At 38.6% G+C, this 21,149-nt stretch overlaps 1 protein-coding gene across 6 annotated transcripts in view; it reads left to right on the forward strand.

Annotated features, from left to right (window-relative positions):
- ABCC12 (ATP binding cassette subfamily C member 12) overlaps window positions 1-21,149 on the forward strand; it is a 93,792-nt gene that overhangs the window by 455 nt on the left and 72,188 nt on the right. For all 6 annotated transcript variants that reach the window (XR_008293584.1, XM_027044470.2, XM_015084036.3 and 3 more), the window contains exon 2: window positions 18,681-18,849. Coding sequence is in view for 5 of the 6 variants with exons in the window: in XM_027044470.2 (XP_026900271.1) it covers window positions 18,731-18,849 (119 nt within the window). In the remaining variant the exon portion in view is untranslated. The remainder of the gene's footprint in view (window positions 1-18,680; window positions 18,850-21,149) is intronic.

A 21,149-nucleotide genomic window follows, 5' to 3' on the forward strand; every position in this document is an offset into this window, starting at 1 on the left:
CACCCATATACACACTGTAGTATTCACAATTTTATTACAGGACTTATTGTTTTAAAGAAACTTAAATTCATGGTGCATTCCTGTGTGGTTCAAACAGATCCAAAATGGGAGTTATCATTGTCCTTCCATGTTGTCAGAATATCTCTGTGATTGAATGGGAGACCTCACTTGGAAACATCATCACAGGCCACTGTGTGGGGCTTTCTGGAAATGAGAAGCCTTGGGCAAAGCCTCTGCCCTCATTTCTGCACCCCAGGCTTTGCATCCTGTCACCCTTGTGTGCTTTCTTCTGCTCCCTCTCAATTTCCTTCCTCCCTCTCCCAATAACAGTCCCTTCTTGGGGGTCTGGCTACCCACTTGAGTGCTGGGACAACTGGACAGAGTTTCTCCTCTGAGCTGGAGGCTGGTCAGGGCCTGGAGGAAGGGGCTATGGGAGCTGGGGAGAGGGCATGGGACCATTGGATCTTGGTAATTTTGGTGGCTTGAAATTAAGAATGGATTTATCAAGAAAGCCACAGGGGGCACAATCTCTTATCTCGGAAGGATTTTATGATTAACAGGGTATCTGCATTTGATTGATGCAGGGAGTCCTAAGGAAAGACTTCCATTATGGGCACCAAGGAAAACAGAATCCAGTTCTCAAACAAGAATAAATACTTGTTAATTTTCTGGGTTAGAGAGGCAGAAATGGAATTTAATTGAGCAAAGTGAGTAGGTGTGGAAAATATTGCTACTTGAAATGCCCTGTAGCTATCTTTTGCTCTCCCCCTTTGGAGAGCAAGGATAAGGAAAAATGAATCCACTATAAGGAAATTGCAGTGCCAATGTGAGGATAAAGGCAAAGTTCCCCAGATCCCTAGAGTCAGGGAGGCAATAAGGAGAGGTAGGGATTGCAGCAAACTAGAGCATGTCTGCCCTGCCAGAAAATGGTTGCTGCTGCTCAGTGTGAGGTGATTGTGGCCACACAAGCATACAGAGCTCTCTGATATTTTGTCACAAGCCAGGGCCTTTTTTTTTTTTTAATATGTTACCTGCTAATTCAAATTCAGAAAAATTAAACTGTGCAGACCAAATAAAGCGGACCTGAAGTTGTATGTGGTCCATAACCCACCAGTTTGTGTCCCCTGCTCTAAATGGAGACCTTCCTGCTTCTGCCTTGTCAGGCCCATTGAGGTCAGGTTGGGGATGTCTTGCCAGAAAGCAGAGGGATGCACCAGGGACCTTTTCCCATCCCCTGCCAACCCTCAGATGCTCTGAGTGGAGAAAAGCTGCCAGGAACAGAGTCATGGTGGCTGCAGGGGCCCTGGCTCGGCCGGGTCTCTGCTCCTGTCAGCTCCTATCAGGGCCCACCCCCACCCTCTGGCTGCCAGCAAGCAGATTTGCCACTCCAGGCAGCTCCTCGCTCCTGGCAGAGGATAGCATGACAGACGGGGATAGAGACGTTAGCCAAAGCAGACTTCCTGATTTAAAAAGTCTCATTTTCCCTCTGGGGCTGCCAAATTTAGCAAGGTGCCATTCTTGCTGCAATGCTTCCAAGCCGTCTTAGGTAATCATAACTCCACATTCCCTGTGGAGTGCTCAAGGAAATTACCTCCCAGCACCAGTTTCCTACGCACTCTGATTACTTGAACAAGGCCAGGGAGGCCTGGTCTCCTGTGTTTGGCATCTTGGAGTCCGGAACCCTTAAGACAAGCTGATGACAGCTTGCTGTCAGGATTCTTTGCCTTTAGGAAAGTGAGAAAAATTATAAAGGTCATAGTAAGCATTATTCATGGATGGTGAAGCCCACACTCTTAGGGAGAGGATCCTGATCATAGGGACTGGGGCCATTTAGTTTGGACAAGAGAGAAATTGCAGATGGGTTACTGGGGGTGAGCAGAGAGAAACAGTGATTGTTCTCACGCATCTGAGGGCGCATAAAGAGACATAAATGTAGCCTGTGTGGCACCTGAGTGCAGAGCGACTGTTGGCAGGAAAATCACTTTCAGTTCCACAGAAAGAAAACAATTCATTCCCTTTAGGGCTATTTCTTTAGAAAAGGTTTAACTTTTTGTTTTGAAATGATTTTAAACTACATAAAAATAACAATAATAACGCTAAGAAATTCTAACTACCCTTCACTCCGAATTGCAAATTAACATTTTGCCACATTTGCTTTAACATTCTCTGTGCATAATTATTATTTTTCTGACACATTTGAGAGTAAATTGCAGACATTTTGCTCCATTATCTCTAAGTGCTTTAGTATATACTTCCTAAGAATAAGGACGTTCTCTTGCATAACCATAATTATCACAATTATTAATTGTCAAATTGTACAATTATCAACATCAGAAAATTTTACTTTGATATAATACTGCTATGTACCCTACAGTCCATATTCTACTTTCCCAAATTGTCCGAAAATAGTGTCCTTAATTTTTTCTTTTTGGTCCAGGATCCAATGCAGGGTTGTGTATTGCTTTTAGCTGTCACGTCTCTTCAGTTGCCATTAGTCTGGAATGTTTCCTCGCCTGTCTTTGTCTTTGATAATATGAACAGTTTTAAAGAGTGCAGGCCAGGGGTTTTGTAGAATGTTCCTTTGGGTTTGTCTGATAATTTCCTCATGACTAGATTCAGGCTATCTGTTTGCTGAACTACACACGAGGGCCTTCTTGAGAAGTGACTAGGGTCTGTTGCCAAAGCTTGCTGAGTCATGGTCTGGTTGGCCGGAAGGAAATTCTCACTCAAGACACTGAGTTTTCTACAGCTAATGTCTTCTTGGATTCTTTTAATTCTTGGATTCTATGATTCTCTCTCCCCCAAATAATTTCAATTGGGTTTCAGAACTTGTAGTGGGCTCTTTCTTCTCTATCAGCTACTCTGCTTTCTACCTCTGCTTTGCTCAGACTAACCTTCTGTGCAGCCCTCAGGGGACTGCAGGCAGGGGAAGTGGCCCAGAGACAGTGGGAAGCCACATACAACTGGTCAGTGACCCAGCTTAGCTGTTCATGCCCATATTGTGACAGCAACGGGAAGGATAGGAAGGCGCTAGAAAGACTCTGCATGCAAGATAATGCCCATGACCAGATTTCCCTCCTCCTGTCTCTCTGGCCAGAGCTGGATTACATTTATTCAAGGAGCCAAGGGCCTATCCAAGGATGAGAGGCCAGTTTTCTTTACTTTTCTCAGTTTGATCATCCCTGAGCATCCCCCTCCATTGTCTTCCTGAAGCAAATCTGGAAAAGCTGAGGGGTGGGGGCGGGGCATGATGCTTTGGGTAGAGGAAGCTGTGAAAGACTTTCCAGTACACTGACAAAGGGAAGGCCCTTAGGGTGGGAGGGGGGACTTTGCCCTGGGTTGGGTCTATGCAGGGGCCAGGAGACTGATGTCTAGGAAGAGATCTAGAGCACTTCACTGCTGTTCCCACCGTTGTCTCTCTTGACTCTTGCCAGAGCCCTTGCCCAATGGTGCCCTTAAGAGCCCTACTGTGCAGGTGCCACACACCCCATATCAGCTGGATGCCTCACCTGGGCTTTCTCTCAAACTCTCTTCCTTGCCTCTCCTCTCTTGTCTAGCCACCAAGCTCCAGTGTCACTTCCTATAAGAGGTTCTCCCTAACTTCAGCCTCCTCCCACACTGTACTGATCTCTCCTTCCTCAGAACTTGGGTAGCACAGGTGGTCTGCATTACTCAGTGACACTGAACACAGACAGCCTGATTCCAGGGTTTACATTCTTTTTTTAATAATGTTTATTTATTTACTTTGAGAGACAGAGAGAAAGAGCATGGGGGAGGGGCTGGGGGAGAGGGAGAGAGAGAATCCCAAGCTGAGTGTAGAGCTTGATGTGGTGATCAATCTCATGACTGTGAGATCATGACCTGAAACAAAATCAAGAGTTGGGCCTCTTAATCAACTGAGTCACCCAGGTGACCCTCCAGGGTTTACATTCTTAAATATACAATTAAATATTACAAAGTCATGGGGCAATCCCTGTATAACTTCCAGATCTCACTGCCACCAGATGTAGCCATCATCTTGAAATTGGTGTATATTTTCTCACTAATTTTAAAAAAGTAAACTATTTTTTAAGGACAACTTTAGGTTACAGAAAAGTTGTGAAAATAATATGGAGCATTCCCCTGTTTTTGCATCTTACATTAATGTTAATACCTTACATATGTGTTAAGATTAATGAACAAATATTGACATACCATTATTGACTGATATCCATACTTAATTTAGCTTTCCTTAGTTTTTGCCTAATGTTCCTTTCCCCCCCCCATGATCCTAGTTATCACATTTTCTTAGGCTCTTGGCTATGACATTGTCTCAGGTTTTCCTTGTTTTTTGATGAGCTTGACCGTTTTAAGTAGTACTGGTCAGGTATTTTGTAAAATGTCCCTCAGTTAGGATTTGTCTAATATTTTTCCTATGATTAGACTGGAATTATGGGTTTTGGGGAGGAAGACAACAGATGTAAAGTGCCCTCCTCATCCCATCATATCAACATCCCAGTAGCAAAGAATACACCTAGTACCTGTATCTTAGTTTCTAATACTATTCTCCAATAAAAGCAATCAGAGTTACTTGGAAGAGTGGAATTTTCCTACAAATATAATTATCAGTAAATGAATATATTGTTTTGCAAGTATGTGAACTTTTCACAAATGGTTATCATAGTGTATGTATTTTCTTGCAATGCTTTTTCCCCTTTCAATTTATCACATGGAATATTCACATGGATTGATGTGTGGATTGACATTCATTTTTATTTTTTAATATTAATATACAGTATTCATATTAAACAACACACCCATTTTCCTATTGATGAATATTCAAAATATTACAGAGATGCTACAAATATTTCTATAGAGGGGCCACTGAGATATTTTTGCATGAGGTTCTGTCTTCTGTGGATTGTTTGCTCATGTTTTTCGAGATTGAAATTCAATGTTGACATTAGTGAATATGACTGAAAAGAGGCTAGCAGAGGTAGGAGAATTTGTAAATACAATAAAAAGAAGCATACAAAGTTTGTGGCTACTCTGTATGGGATTCCTTGAATAGACAGAATTGGTTCTGACTATTTATATACCTAAGGAGGAGAATTGCTGGCTGTGATAGTAAAATAATCTTGAACTTGATCAGATAATGCCAAATTGCTCTGCAAATTAATTGTACAATTTATACTCCTGTCAGCAGGGTTTAAGAGCTACTGTGATCCATATATATGCCAAGAGTTAAAAATTTCAGACTTTTAAATATTACTTATCTGAAGAATGAGAAGTAGCTTTTATTGTGATTGTGGCTTCAATACATACCTCCCTGATACTCAGAGATTGAGCATTTCTGTGCCTGTTTATTTGGCTCATTTGTGAATTGCTTATTTATGTCTTTATACTTAAAAACCATCTCTCGTAGGGAGCATATCATTGGGTCTTGCTTTTACCTCCAGTTTGACAATCTCTAGTTTTTAACTGAAGTGTTTACTCCATTTATATTTAATGTAAATATTGATGTGGTTGGATTTAAGTCTATCAGCTTGTATTTATCTTCCACTTATCCCTCTGTTTTATATTCTTCCGTTTCTCTTTGCCTATCTTTTTGGGTTAATCTACTATTCAATGCTCCATTTTATTTCTTTGATTGAATTCTTAGCTTTAAGTCTTGGTTTTCTTTTCGTGTGTGTATGTTTTTCCCTATAGCTGACACTATGCTGTGGTTTACATTTTATGTGTGTTATTGTGTGCTTATTTCTCCCTTTCTGGGGAGAGGAGTTGTACCTCAGGCTTCTTTCATTCTTATCATTATTCATGCATTTATTCATTTCATTTTTCATTCAATAAATTTGTGTTAAACATCTACTATATACCAGGGACTGTCTAAGTGTTAGAAATGCAGCTGTAAACAAGACAAATGTGAATCCCAAAGTCTATTTGGGGAAATAGATAAGTAAGTAGGGGAGTTTTCCCAGAGGAGAAAATATCTGAATTGAGCCTTGAAGGCTGAGCAGGAATTGGTCAAGTGAAGGAAGGGATGTTAGATTGTTCCAGGTTGTGGCAGTGGTGTATGCAAAGACCCAGAGACAAAAGTAATTGGCAATTTGTTCAGGCAGCAGTAAGACATGCAACATCCTGGAGTGTAGTGTTAGGTGGTGCAAATGAAAGGTGGACTGTGGAATACAGTGCAGATTGACAAACATTCAGGGAGTTCCTATTTGAATTAGGAATTTAGAGTTGGATACATTGTTTTCATGTCATCAATATTCATTAATTGAATGATAGAAGAGATTTTGAGCAGAATTACTGACTACAAGACATCTACCCCCTCCGGTTGTTTATAATTCCTGTTTCCACTTTGGAGGGTTATCTTTTTGAGGTGAAGGCACTTTAATTTTCAAATTCTATTGTAAGAAAGAATATATTATTCCAGAGGAGGGATTTTTGTAATATAAGCAAGGGTTTTCTAGGCTTATTGGAAAAAAAAGGGCGTGTTAGTTTCTCTGTATCCAGAGTGCCCCAGATGAGACAGTGCCACTCATTTTAACCTTACTTTCTCCATGGCTTTGTTGAGATATAACTAACATATAATACAACTTGCTGTATTATACATGGGGAGGTGTACAACACATGGATTTGATAGACTTTATTGTGAAATGACCACCACAGTAACATTAGTTAACACCTCCATCACATCACATACTTACCATTTCTCTTTTGAAGTGAAAATGTTTAAAATGTACTCTCTTAGCAATTTTCAAGTATATAATACAGTATTGTTAACTATAATCACCATGCTGTACATTATATCCCCAGAATTTACTCATAACTAGAAATTTTTACCCTTTGAATGACATGTCTCTATTTCCTCTACCACCCAACCCCTAGCAACCACCATTCTACTCTCTATTACTATGAGTTCATCTTTTCTAGATTCTTCATATAAGTGGATATCATACAGTATTTTTCTTTCTCTGTCTGACTTCACTTAGTGTACTTCCTTCCAGGTCCATCTTTGTTGTCCCAGTTGGCAAGATGTCCTTCTTTCTCAAGGCTGAATAATGTTCCATTGTATATGTACACTACATCTTCTTAATCATTCATCCATAAATGGACACTTGGGTTGTTTCCATATCTTGACTATTGTGAATGATGTTGCAATGGATGTGAAGGTACAGATATCTTTTCAGGATCTTGATTTCACTTCCCTTGGATATCTACTCAGAAGTGGGATTGCTGAATCATATGTCAATTTTATTGTACATTTTTTTTGAGGAGCCTCCATACTGTATTCCACAGTGGCTATACCAATTTACATTCTCACCAACAGTGTGGAAGAATTTTCTTTTCTCTATGTTTTTGCCAACACTTGTTATCTCTCATCTTTTTCTTTTCTCTATGTTTTTGCCAACACTTGTTATCTCTCGTCTTTTTGTTTTTTTATTTTAATTTTAATTTTATTTTTATTTTTTTTCAATATATGAAGTTTATTGTCAAATTGGTTTCCATACAACACCCAGTACTCATCCCAAAAGGTGCCCTCCTCAATACCCATCACCCACCCTCCCTTCCCTCTCACCCCCCATCAACCCTCAGTTTGTTCTCAGTTTTTAAGAGTCTCTTATGCTTTGGCTCTCTTCCACTCTAAACTCTTCTTTTTTTCCTTCCCCTCCCCCATGGGTTTCTGTTAAGTTTCTCAGGATCCACATAAGAGTGAAACCATATGGTATCTGTCTTTCTCTGTATGGCTTATTTCACTTAGCATCACACTCTCCAGTTCCATCCACGTTGCTACAAAGGGCCATATTTCATTCTTTCTCATTGCCATGTAGTATTCCATTGTGTATATAAACCACAGTTTCTTTATCCATTCATCAGTGGATGGACATTTAGGCTCTTTCCATAATTTGGCTATTGTTGAGAGTGCTGCTATAAACATTGGGGTACAAGTGTCCCTATGCATCAGTACTTCTGTATCCCTTGGGTAAATTACTAGCAGTGCTATTGCTGGGTCATAGGGTAGGTCTATTTTTAATTTTTTGAGGAACCTCCACACTGTTTTCCAGAGTGGCTGCACCAGTTTGCATTCCTACCAACAGTGCAAGATGGTTCCCGTTTCGCCACATCCTGTTCAGCTCTGTGGTCTCCTGATTTGTTGATTTTGGCCACTCTGACTGGCGTGAGGTGATATCTGAGTGTGGTTTTGATTTGTATTTCCCTGATGAGGAGCGACGTTGAGCATCTTTTCATGTGCCTGTTGGCCATCCGGATGTCTTCTTTAGAGAAGTGTCTATTCATGTTTTCTGCCCACTTCTTCACTGGGTTATTTGTTTTTCGGGTATGGAGTTTGGTGAGCTCTTTATAGATTTTGGATAGTAGCCCTTTGTCTGATATGTCATTTGCAAATATCTTTTCCCATTCCGTTGGTTGCCTTTTAGTTTTGTTGGTTGTTTCCTTTGGAGTGCAGAAGCTTTTTACCTTCATGAGGTCCCAGTAGTTCATTTTTGCTTTTAATTCCCTTGCCTTTGGGGATGTGTCAAGTAAGATATTGCTGCGGCTGAGGTCAGAGAGGTCTTTTCCTGCTTTCTGCTCTAGGGTTTTGATGGTTTCCTGTCTCACATTCAGGTCCTTTATCCATTTTGAGTTTATTTTTGTGAATGGAGTGAGAAAGTGGTCTAGTTTCAACCTTCTGCATGTTGCTGTCCAGTTCTCCCAGCACCATTTGTTAAAGAGACTGTCTTTTTGTCCATTGGATATTCTTTCCTGCTTTGTCAAAGATTAGTTGGCCATACGTTTGTGGGTCTAGTTCTGGGGTTTCTATTCTATTCCATTGGTCTATGTGTCTGCTTTTGTGCCAATACCATGCTGTCTTGATGATGACAGCTTTGTAGTAGAGGCTAAAGTCTGGGATTGTGATGCCTCCTGCTTTGGTCTTCTTCTTCAAAATTACTTTGGTTATTCGGGGCCTTTTGTGGTTCCATATGAATTTTAGGATTGCTTGTTCTAGTTTTGAGAAGAATGCTGGTACAATTTTGATTGGGATTGCATTGAATGTGTAGATAGCTTTGTGTAGTATTGACATTTTGACAATATTTATTCTTCCAATCCATGAGCACGGAATGTTTTTCCATTTCTTTATATCTTCTTCAATTTCCTTCATAAGCTTTCTATAGTTTTCAGCATACAGATCTTTTATATCTTTGGTTAGATTTATTCCTAGGTATTTTATGCTTCTTGGTGCAATTGTGAATGGCATCAGTTTCTTTATTTGTCTTTCTGTTGTTTCATTATGAGTTTATAAGAATGCAAATGATTTCTGTACATTGATTTTGTATCCTGCAACTTTGCTAAATACATGTATCAGTTCTAGCAGACTTCTGGTGGAGTCTATTGGATTTTCCATGTATAATATCATGTCATCTGCAAAAAGTGAAAGCTTGACTTCCAGCATTGCCAATTTTGATGCTTTGATTTCCTTTTGTTGTCTGATTGCTGATGCTAGAACTTCCAACACTATGTTAAACAACGGAGGTGAGAGTGGACATCCCTGTCGTGTTCCTGATCTCAGGGAAAAAGCTCTCAGTTTTTCCCCATTGAGTTTGATGTTAGCTGTGGGCTTTTCATAAATGGCTTTTATGATGTTTAAGTATGTTCCTTCTATCCCGACTTTCTCGAGGGTTTTTATTAAGAAAGGTTGCTGAATTTTGTCAAAGGCCTTTTCTGCATCGATTGACAGGATCATATCGTTCTTATCTTTTCTTTTATTAATGTGATGTATCACATTGATTGATTTGCGAATGTTGAACCAGCCCTGCATCCCAGGAATGAATCCCACTTGACCATGGTGAATAATTCTTTTTATATGCTGTTGAATTCGATTTGCTAGTATCTTATTGAGAATTTTTGCATCCATATTCATCAAGGATATTGGCCTGTAGTTCTCTTTTTTTCCTGGGTCTCTGTCTGGTTTAGGAATCAAAGTAATACTGGCTTCATAGAATGAGTCTGGAAGTTTTCCTTCCCTTTCTATTTCTTGGAATAGCTTGAGAAGGATAGGTATTATCTCTGCTTTAAACGTCTGGTAGAACTCCCCTGGGAAGCCATCTGGTCCTGGACTCTTATTTGTTGGGAGATTTTTGATGACTGATTCAATTTCTTCACTGGTTATGCGTCTGTTCAAGTTTTCTAATTCCTCCTGATTGAGTTTTGGAAGTGTGTGGGTGTTTAGGAATTTGTCCATTTCTTCCAGGTTGTCCAGTTTGTTGGCATATAATTTTTCATAGTATTCCTTGATAATTGCTTGTATCTCTGAGGGATTGGTTGTAATAATTCCATTTTCATTCATGATTTTATCTATTTGGGTCATCTCCCTTTTCTTTTTGAGAAGCCTGGCTAGAGGTTTATTTTTTTGTTTATTTTGTTTATTTTTTTGTTTATTTTTTCAAAAAACCAACTCTTGGTTTCGTTGATCTGCTCTACAGTTTTTTTAGATTCTATATTGTTTATTTCTTCTCTGATCTTTATTATTTCTCTTCTTCTGCTGGGTTTAGGCTGTCTTTGCTGTTCTGCTTCCATTTCCTTTAGGTGTGCTGTTAGATTTTGTATTTGGGATTTTTCTTGTTTCTTGAGATAGGCCTGGATTGCAATGTATTTTCCTCTCAGGACTGCCTTCGCTGCATCCCAAAGCGTTTGGATTGTTGTATTTTCATTTTCGTTTGTTTCCATATATTTTTAAATTTCTTTTCTAATTGCCTGGTTGACCCAATCGTTCTTTAGTAGGGTGTTCTTTAACCTCCATGCTTTTGGAGGTTTTCCAGACTTTTTCCTGTGGTTGATTTCAAGCTTCATAGCATTGTGGTCTGAAAGTATGCATGGTATGATTTCAATTTTTGTATACTTATGAAGGGCTGTTTTGTGACCCAGTATGTGATCTATCTTGGAGAATGTTCCATGTGCACTGGAGAAGAAAGTATATTCTGTTGCTTTGGGATGCAGAGTTCTAAATATATCTGTCAAGTCCATCTGATCCAATGTATCATTCAGGGCCCTTGTTTCTTTATTGACCATGTGTCTAGATGATCTATCCATTTCTGTAAGTGGAGTGTTAAAATCCTCGTCTTTTTGTTAAAAAAAATTTTTTTTAACATTTATTCATTTTTGAAAAGCAGAGAGAGACAGAGTGTGAATGGGAGAGGGGCAGAGAGAGAGGGAGACACAGAAACAGAAGCAGGCTCCAGGCTATCAGCACAGAGCCCGATGCGGGGCTCAAACTCACGGACTGTGAGATCATGACCTGAGCCGAAGGCGGCCGCTTAACCGACTGAGCCACCCAATTGTCTTTTTGATAATAGCCATTCTAACAGGTATGAAGTAATATCTTTTTGTGGTTTTGACCTGCATTTCCCTAATGATTAGTGATATTGAGCACCTTTTCATGTACTTTTAGGCCATTTGTATATCTTCTTTGCAGAAGTTTCTATTCAATTCCTTTGCTCATTTTTAATCAGATTTTTCTGTTTTGCCTATTTTGATTTTGAGTTGTATGACTTCCTTATATATTTTGTATATTAACTCTTCATCAAGGGGTACCTGGCTGGCTCAGTCAGAAGAGAATGAGAATCTTGATCTTCGGGTTTGGAGTTCAAGCCTCACATTGGATGTAGAGATTACTGAAAAAAAAAATAAATAAAAGGGACTGAAATTAACCCTTTATCAGATATGATTTGCAAATATTTTTTCCCATTCTGTAGGTTGTCTTTTCATTTTGTTGATTGTTTCTTTTGCTGTATAGAATATTTTTAGTTTTATGTAGTTCCACTTATTTTTGCTTTTTATTTTGCTTGTGCTTCTGGTGTCACATCCAAAAGATAATTGCCAAGACAAGGAAATTATCCCCCTGTTTACTTATAGGGACTTTATGTTTTTAGTTCTTATGTTAAAGTCTTTAATCCACTTCAGGTTAATTTTTGTGAGTGGCATTAAGACAGGAGTCCAATTTTATTCTTCTGCATGTGATTATCCAGTTTTCCCAACACCATTTATTAAAGAGAATATCTTTTCCCATTGAGTATTCTTGGATCCATTGTCAAATATTAGTTGACTGTATTTTCAAGGGTTTATTTGTAACCTCTCAATTTTGTTCTATTGGTTTATGTGTCTATTTTTATGCCAGCACCATTGATTACTGTAGCTTTGTAGTATAGTTTGAAATCAGGAACTGTCATGCCACCAGCTCTGTTCTTCTTTCTTAGGATTGCTTTGACTATTCAAGGTCTTTTGTGATTTCATACAAAATTTAGAATTGGTTTTTCTATTTCTGTAAAAAAATATCATTAGAATTTTGATGGGAATTGTGCCAAATCTATAGATAGCTTTAAATAGTATGGACATTTTAATGATATTAATTTTTCTGATCCATGAACACAAGGTATCTTTCCATTTGTTTTTCTCTTCAATTTCTTTCCTCAAATTGTTGTAGTTTTCAGTGTACAGATCTTTCACTTCCTTTGTCAAGTTTAGCCATGAGTATTTTATTTTTTTTGAAGCTGTTGTGAATGAGATTGTTTTCTTTATTTCTTTTCAGATATTTTATTTTAGTGTATAAAAACACAACTGATTTCTATATATTGATTTTGTATCCTGAAACTTTACTGAATTTGTTTAGTTCCAAGTTTTTCATTTAGTCTTTAGGATTTTCTCTATATAAGATAATATCATCTGCAAGCAGACAGTTTTACACCTTTCTTTCCAATGTGTATATCCTTTATTTCCTTTTCTTACCTAATTGCTATGGCTATGACTTCTAGTACTATGTTGAATAAAAGTGGTAAGAGTGAGATCTTTGTTTTGGTCCTGATTCTAGATGAAAACTTTTCAAACTTTCATCATTGAGTATAATGTTAGGTGTAGGCTTGTCATATATGTCCTTTATTATGTGACAGCATATTCTTTCTATACCCAATTGGTTGAGAGTGTTTTTTAACCATAAACATATGTTGTATTTTATCAACTGATTTTTCTGTATCTCTTAAGATGTATCTTAATGTATTAGATGTATCATTTCTCTGTATTTATTGAGATGATCATATGATTTGTATCTTTTATTCTAGGAATGAAGTGCATCATATTTGTTGATTTGCATATGTTGAAGTGTCCTTGCATCCCAGGGATAAATTCTACTTGATCATGGTATATGATTTCTTAATGTGTTGTTGGATTCAGTTTGCTAATATTTTGTTGAGAATACTTGCATCTATATTCATTAGGGTATTGGCCTGTAGTTTTCTTGTTATGTCTTTATCTGGCTTTGCTATCAGGATTATGCTTGTCTCATAAAATGAGTTTGGGGATATTTCCTCCTCTTCAATTTTTTGGAAGAGTTTGAGAAGCTTTGGCATTAATTCTTGTGTAAATGTTTTGTAGAATTCGCTGGGGAAACAATTTGGTCTGGGATTTTCTTTTTTGGGGATAGTTTTGATTACTAGTTCAATCTTCTTATTGTATTGGTCTGTTCAGATTTTCTATTTCTTCATTAAGTCTTGGTGAGTTGTGTGTTTCTAGGAATTTATCAATTTCTTCTAGGTTATCCAATTTGTTGATGTACATTTGTTCTAGTAGCCTCTTATGATCATTTATATCTCTGTGGTATCAGTTGCAATGTCTACTCTTTCTAATTTTATGAGTCTTCTCTTTTTTCTCTTAGTCTAGCTAAAGATTTGTCAGTTGTTTATTTTTTCAAAAAAAAAAAACCAGTTGTAGTTTCATTGATCTTTTATACTATTTTTCTAGTCTCTAGTTCATTTATTTCTGTTCTTTGTTTTATTTTCCTCTGCTAACTTTGGGCTTGGTTTGTTCTTCATTTTTTGGTTCATTGAAGTGTAAATTTAGGTTATTTACTTGAAACCTTTTATTTTTCTTAATGTAGGCATTTATCATTATAAACTTCCATTTGGGGACTACTTTTACTGCATCCCACAAATTTGGTATGTCATGTTTCCACTTTTATTTATTTCAAGATATTTTTAAAATTTTCCTTTTGATTTCTTCTTTGACTCATTGTCTGGTCAGAAATATGTTGTGTAATATACACATATTTGTGAACTTCCCATCTTTTTTTGTTATTGATTTCTAGTTTCATACCATTGTGGTCAGAAAAAATACTTGGTATGATTTCAATATTCTTAAATTTGCTAAGCTTTGTTTTGTAACCTATCATGATCTATCCTGGAGAATGTTGCATGTGTTCTTGAGAAGAAGAACACATGTTCTACTGTTTCTGGATAGAATTTTCTGTATATGTTTGTTAGGCCCACTTGGTCTAAAGTGTAGCTCAACTCTAGTGTTTCCTTATTGATTTTATGCCTGGATGATATAGCTAATGTTGAAAATGGAGTATTAAAGTCACCTACTAATATTTTATTATTAGTGTTTGTTTAATATATTTAGGTGCTCCACCATTAAAAGATGACTATAATTTATCTATCATCTATCTATCTATCTATCTATCTATCTATCTATCTATCTATCATCTATGATTGTTATATATTCTTGATTACTTGATCCTTTTATCATTGTGTAGTGATTTTGTCTCTTGTTATGGTTTTTTTTCTTAGAATCCATTTTGTTTGATATAAGTATAGCTACCCCTGCTGTCTTTTGGTTTCCACTTGCATGTTTCCATCCCTTCACTTTGAGACTATGTGTATCTTTAAAGCTGAAGTGAGTCTGTTGTAGGTAGCATGTAGTTGGGTCTTATTTTTTTCATTCAGCCAGCCACTCTATGCCTTTTTATTGAAGGATTTAATCTCTTTGCATTTCACATGTTTATTGATAGGTAAGGATTTATTAATGCCATCTTATTGTTTCTGGCTGTTTTGTAGGTCCCCCATTCCTTTCTTCTTCTTTTGCTGCTTTCCATTGTGAATTGACGATTTTCATAGTGGTATGCTTTGATTCCCTTCTCTTTATTGAATCTGCTGTAGGTTTTGTGGTTACCTTAAGGCTTACATAAAGAAATTTATAGATATGATGGTCTATTTTATGTTAACAACAACTTAATTTTGATCGCATACAAAAACTCTACGCTTTACTCTCCCCCTTTTATGCTTCTGGTGTTGCAACTTGTCTTTTTATATTGTTTACTTATTAAAAATTATTGTCTTTTAACCTTTATATTAGAATTGTTAACACACTACCATAATACAGTATTAGAGTATTCTGAATTTGACTGTATACTTACATTGTTGCATATTTTCATGTTACTAATTAGTGTCAGTGTGTTACATATTTTAATGTTACTAATTAGTGTCCTTTAATTTCAGCTTGAAGAATTTATTTCAGTATTTCTTGTTAAGGCAGGTCTAGTGGTGATAAACTCCCTCAGCTTTTGTTTGCCTGGGAAAGTCATTATCTCACTTTCATTTCTGAATGATAGTTTGCTGGTTAGAATATTCTTAGTTGGTAGTTTTTTGTTTTTGTTTTTGTTTTTTTTCCCCTGGAACTTTGAATACATCATCCCACTCTCTTGGCCTGTAAGGTTTCTGCTGAGAAATCACTAATAGCCTTCATGGGGTTCCCTCGTAAGTTAGAAGTTTCTTTTCTCTTGCTGCTGTTTGATCTGTGAAAATTTTATTCTAATGTGTGTTAGAAATTATCTCTTTGAGTTTGAGTTTCTTTGGTGACCTATGAGCTTCATGAACTTGGCTATTCAAATCTCTACCTAGATTTGGGAAGTTCTAAGCCATTATTTCTTTAAATAAGTCTTCTGCCTCATTCTTCCTCTTTTTTTCCTGAAACTCTAACAACTTGAAATTATTTCTTTCGATGGTATTCCATAGATCACATAAGCTTTCTTCACTCTTTTTAAATTCTTCTTTCTTTGTTCTCCTCTGACTGGAAAATTTCAAAGTTCTTGTCTTCTAACTTATAGATTCTTTCTGTTGTTCATACTCTCTATTACACTTTTCATTTTATTTACTGTATTCACTTTCATAATTTCTGTTTGGTTCTTTTAATAATTTCTGTCTCTTTTTGGGGTGCCCTGGTGGCTCAATCAGTTAAGCATCTGACTTTGGCTCAGGTCATGATCTCAGGGTTTGTGAGTTTGAGCCCCATGTCAGACTCTGTGCTGACAGCTTAGAGCCTGGAGGCTGCTTCAGATTCTGTGTCTCCCTCTCTCTCTGTCCCTCCCCAGCTTGCACTCTGTCTGTCTCTCTTTCAAAAATAAACATGAAAAAAATAATTTCCCTCTTTTTTTTTAAACTTCCCATTTTGTTCATGTATTGTTTTCCTGATTCATCTGAATTGTTTTTCTGTGTTTTCTTATAACTCATTGAATTTCCTTAAGACAGCTGTTGTCAATTCTTTATTGGGTTAATTGCAGATATACATATCTTTGGGATCAGTCACTGAAAGATTATTGTTGTCCTTTGGTGGTGTCATGTTTCCGTGATTTTTTATGTTCCTTGAAGTTTTGCATTGCTGTTTTCACATTTGAAATATCAATTACCTCCTCCAATCTTTACTTACTGCCGTTGGGAGATAAATACCTTCCATGATCCTTGCTAGGGAATCTAGAGCTTTCTCAGACCTTCTGTGGGTACACCTGATCCATGTTCTTGCTCTTTCTTGTGGCAGAATTCTTAAGCCTATATGCTTTCTTTCAATCTTGCAAAGCATCAGGTTGGGTGCTGACAGCCTCCCCTTTTGTTTTCCCAAAAGTGCAAGTTTGTGGTCTCTCCCTAGCCCATAAATTTGGTGTGGTTTTCTGTGCATACTCACTAGTTGTCTGTCAAAGCTTCCTTTCACTGCTGCCATTGGCAGCATGCACAGGGAACTGGCCACAGGATGGGTGTGTGTGTAGGTGAGGCATGTAGAATGCTGAGGGTGCCTGTGAACCAGTTGGAGGCATGTGTGAGTGAGGTATCCCCAGCAACTCATATCAGGCTTCTTAATTTAGTCTCTAATGCAGTTAATAGGATTCATGTTCCTTTAATTCCCTCCAAGAGTCCTACTTGCCTCTCTCCTAGCCTTTTCTTGCCCTTATCATGTAGATCAAAATTTAGTCCTCTGAATGCGGTGAGAGAGAAATGGGCTTCTTTGTCAGCATCCTGCACAGCTGGATGCCAGCTTTGGAAGCCAGCTCTCACTTTACCCTGCGAGAGAAATCATGGGCTGAAAAGATGTCTTTTGGCCCTAAGCTGTGCTGCCTTGGGGATGGGTGATGTGAATAAAGTCAAACTATTCCTCTTCCCCTCTCCAATTCATCCAAACTATTTGCTCCGATAGTATGTTGGAGATTCTCCACTGGGAACCTGAACTTCCCCAAAGGTTCTCTTGTCAATAGTGATTGTCTCAAGTGATATCTTCCAGGGGCTCCTGGACCATGGCCAAGAGGGTTTGGAGCCAGGTCAGGGGCCACTTCAGGGCACACAGCCAAGACCAAGGTCTGTACTTCCATTATCTGATACATGGCAGGGCAAGACTCCTGTGTTTCTTGGCATATGGTGCTGGATCCCACAGCTCCCAGAAGGGCACTTTTGCTTGTAGATAGACACCAAATTGTTGTTAGGAGCAGGGGAGACACGAACAAAGGATATCTTATTCAGCCATGATACTAGTGTCACTACTACATATACTCTTGAGGAAGTCCCTTCCCTTCTTTGGGCCTCTGTTTCTTCTTTTATACAATGAAAAGTTTGTAAAAGATTGAATCCAAGAACACTTCCAGCTTTGTCATTGGTTTATCAGCCATTAAAACCTTGATGGGAATTGGTTTATTTGATGTTTCTAGAGATGAAAACTTCCTGAGAAAATTCATGGGACTAGGACCCCCATGTATATATAATAGTGAGGCCTCTGGTTGCAAGTGACAGAAACCAACTCAAGATAGTTTGGGAAAAAAGGGAGAATTCATCCCCAACATATAGGGAGGGAGAAGTTATGGAACCCTAGGGAAAGAATAGAGCTGGGTCTCAGGAAAGAACTGAAACTAGGAATAGGAAAACCTTCAGGGATTTTTCTCTACCCATTAGGTTTAGGTGATTGGTAAATGGGGTGGTTGGTTTATGGCCTGGGCAGACACTCCAAAAGGTGTTCTCTCCACCTACATTGTTGGGTTTTTTTAGAGGCAGTGCCTCCAGAAGTGGGGGGAATGTGGGCTTGTCCAGATGTGCCTGGTCCTGAGGGGTGATCTCATTGAAAGTCTCTAGCCCTTGAGTATGGGGCAATGTGGTTACATAAGTTCCTAGGTATCTGAGAGAAGCAGGAAGAAAAAGAGGTGTGTGTGTGACAAAATTTAGTTTGTGTGAAACAAAATTTGTGTGACAGCAAACCCACCTTACTGGAGCTTTTTTGCTGGTCTGGGATTCAGTGTTGGCCACAGACTGGCTCCCAACAGACAATCCACAATAGGCTTTCTGCTCCCAGTCAATCTAAAATGGGAAAGAAGAGGCAATGAATGTCCTTGCTAATAAGGAAATCTCAGAGTGGAGTTGAGAGATGTGGCAGGGTTTCTGGCCACACCTTAATACCCCCCACCCTCATCTACCCCATAAATATAGAAATCTAACTGGTGAAAATAAGTCTGAGGGTTTAGAGCAAAGAAGCTTTTCTGGGTAGAGTATGAGTGGCACAGGGACTGCCTAGTCCCATTCCAGAGTGTTCTCATTTCTCAGTGACCTTCCTCATCTCTGTTGCAGAGTGAAAGCGTCCCTAGGCCAACATCTCAGGGCTCCAGGCTTCCATCAGGATGGTGGGTGAAGGCCCCTACTTTATCTCAGATCTGGATCGGCGAGGCCAGCGAAGATCCTTTATAGAAAGATATGATCCCAGCCTAAAGACCATGATCCCAGTGAGACCCTATGCAAGGTAAGCCAGGAGAAGGTTTGGAGGGCCAGGGTAGTTTCTAGCCCATCAAGAGAGTAGGCACTTGTCCTGTTCCCCCATGCTGCTGCTCTATATGCTTGTTCTTTTGTTATCCATCCATGCATCCATGCATCCATCCATCCATCCATCCATGCATCCATCCATCCATCCACTACTTCCTTACTCCTTTTGTTCTTTGGTGAGAGGGAGACAATAGCCAATGTTTAAGGAGAGCTTTCAATGTGCTGGGACCTGTTCAAGTACTTTATAAACATGGCCTCTTTCACTCTTCACAACCACCATGGAGGTATTGTTATTTTATCTGATGGGTGAAAAAGTGAGGCACAGAGAAGTTAAGTAATTTGCAGAAAGTTCATCAGTTAGCTTTTTCTTTGTAACACACAAACTTTCTGACTGCTAACACTTAAAAGTCTAAAACAATTGCCATTTAATTAGCTTACAATTTTATGGGCGGGCCAGCAACCTAGGCTGAACTTGGCTGGGTGATTCATCTTGTTTTGATTAAATTTACTTACAAATATCCTGAACAGCAAGGTGGCTGTGCTTCACAGAGTCAGTTGGCTGACAATGGGGCAATTGGGGCAAGTGAGTCACATGGGCTATCAACCTCCAGCAGGGTAGCCTGGGCTTGATCACTTAATAGTACAGTAGCCTGCCAAAAGGATGAGTTGAAAAGTATAGCATTTCTTGGGACTCAGGCTCAGAATTGGCATACCATTTTTTTCATAGCATTCTATTGGCCAAATTAAGTCACAAGTCAGCTCAGATTCAAGGTGTGGATAAATAGACTAAACTTACTGGTGGAAGCAGCTGCAAGTTCACATTACAAGGGGCTGTTATACAGATGGAGAGAGAATTGGGTCCATTGTGAACTGCAGGATAGTAACATATGCAGGCTGACTTTTAAGCTCACACTCATAACTATAACATTATATGATATGCTATTATTATATTAATCATAATATTTTAAATGCTGCCTCTTCTACATAGAAAGGGCCCTGTGTCCTGTCCTCTGAAGAGTAGAAGGCCAAGTGGCATCTCTATAGTGAGGTGACACGGCACTGCTCTCTCCTAGAATCTCTGCACCAAGGAATCACCTAGAGCCATCTAAAAGGAGAGGTAAATGTTGAAAGCTGAGGGAATAGGTTACCATAATTAGTCCCAGGCAGGAAAGTGCTAACTACCCACTGTTCTGGTTAAGTTTATAATTGCTTTGTGAACAGGCAATGTGGGCTGCTGCTTAAGAGAGAGATAGGACCTTGGAGTTAGCAAGCAGTGGGTTTGAATTCATGCTGTACCACTGTAAGAGTTTGGATGAGCACTTTAACTTTTTTTTTAATTTTATTTTTTTAATTTGCATCCAAATTAGTTAGCATATAGTGCAACAGTGATTTCAGGAGTAGATTCCCTAATGTCCCCTACCCATTTAGCCCATCCCCCCCCATCCCCTCCAGCAACCCTCTGTTCTCCATATTTAAGAGTCTCTTATGTTTTTTTCCCCTCCCTGTTTTTATATTATTTTTGCTTCCCTTCCCTTATGTTCATCTCTTCTGTGTCTTAAAGTCCTCATATGAGTGAAGTCTTTCTCTTGTCTGACTAATTTCGCTTAGCATAATACCCTCTAGTTCCATTTACGTAGTTGTAAATGGCAAGGTTTCATTCTTTTTGATTGCTGAGTAATGCTCCATTGTATATATGTACCACATCTTCTTTATCCATTAATCCATCGATGGACATTTGGGCTCTTTCCATACTTTGGCTATTGTTGATAGTGCTGCTATAAACATTGGGGTGCATGTGCCCCTTCGAAACAGCACACCTGTATCCCTTGGATAAATACCTAGTAGTGTAATTGCTGGGTCATAGGGTAGTTCTATTTTTAACTTTTTGAGGAACCCTCCATACTGTTTTCCAGAATGGCTACACCAAGCTTACATTCCCACCAGCATGCAAAAGAGATCCTCTTTCTCTGCATCCTCGCCAACATCTGTTGTTGCCTGAGTTGTTAATGTTAGCCATTCTGATAGGTGTAAGGTGGTATCTCATTGTGGTTTTGATTTGTATTTCCCTGATGATGAGTGATGTGGAGCATTTTTTCATGTGTCGGTTGGCCATCTGGATGTCTTCTTTGGAGAAGTGTCTATTCATGTCTTTTGCCCATTTCTTCACTGGATTATTTGGTTTTTTTGGGTGTTGAGTTTGGCAAGTTCTTTATAGATTTTGGATACTAACCCTTTATCTGATATGTCATTTGCAAATATCTTCTCCCATTCTGTCAGTTG

The sequence above is a fragment of the Acinonyx jubatus genome, chromosome E2 (assembly GCF_027475565.1).
Source record: "Acinonyx jubatus isolate Ajub_Pintada_27869175 chromosome E2, VMU_Ajub_asm_v1.0, whole genome shotgun sequence".
NCBI lineage: Eukaryota > Metazoa > Chordata > Mammalia > Carnivora > Felidae > Acinonyx > Acinonyx jubatus.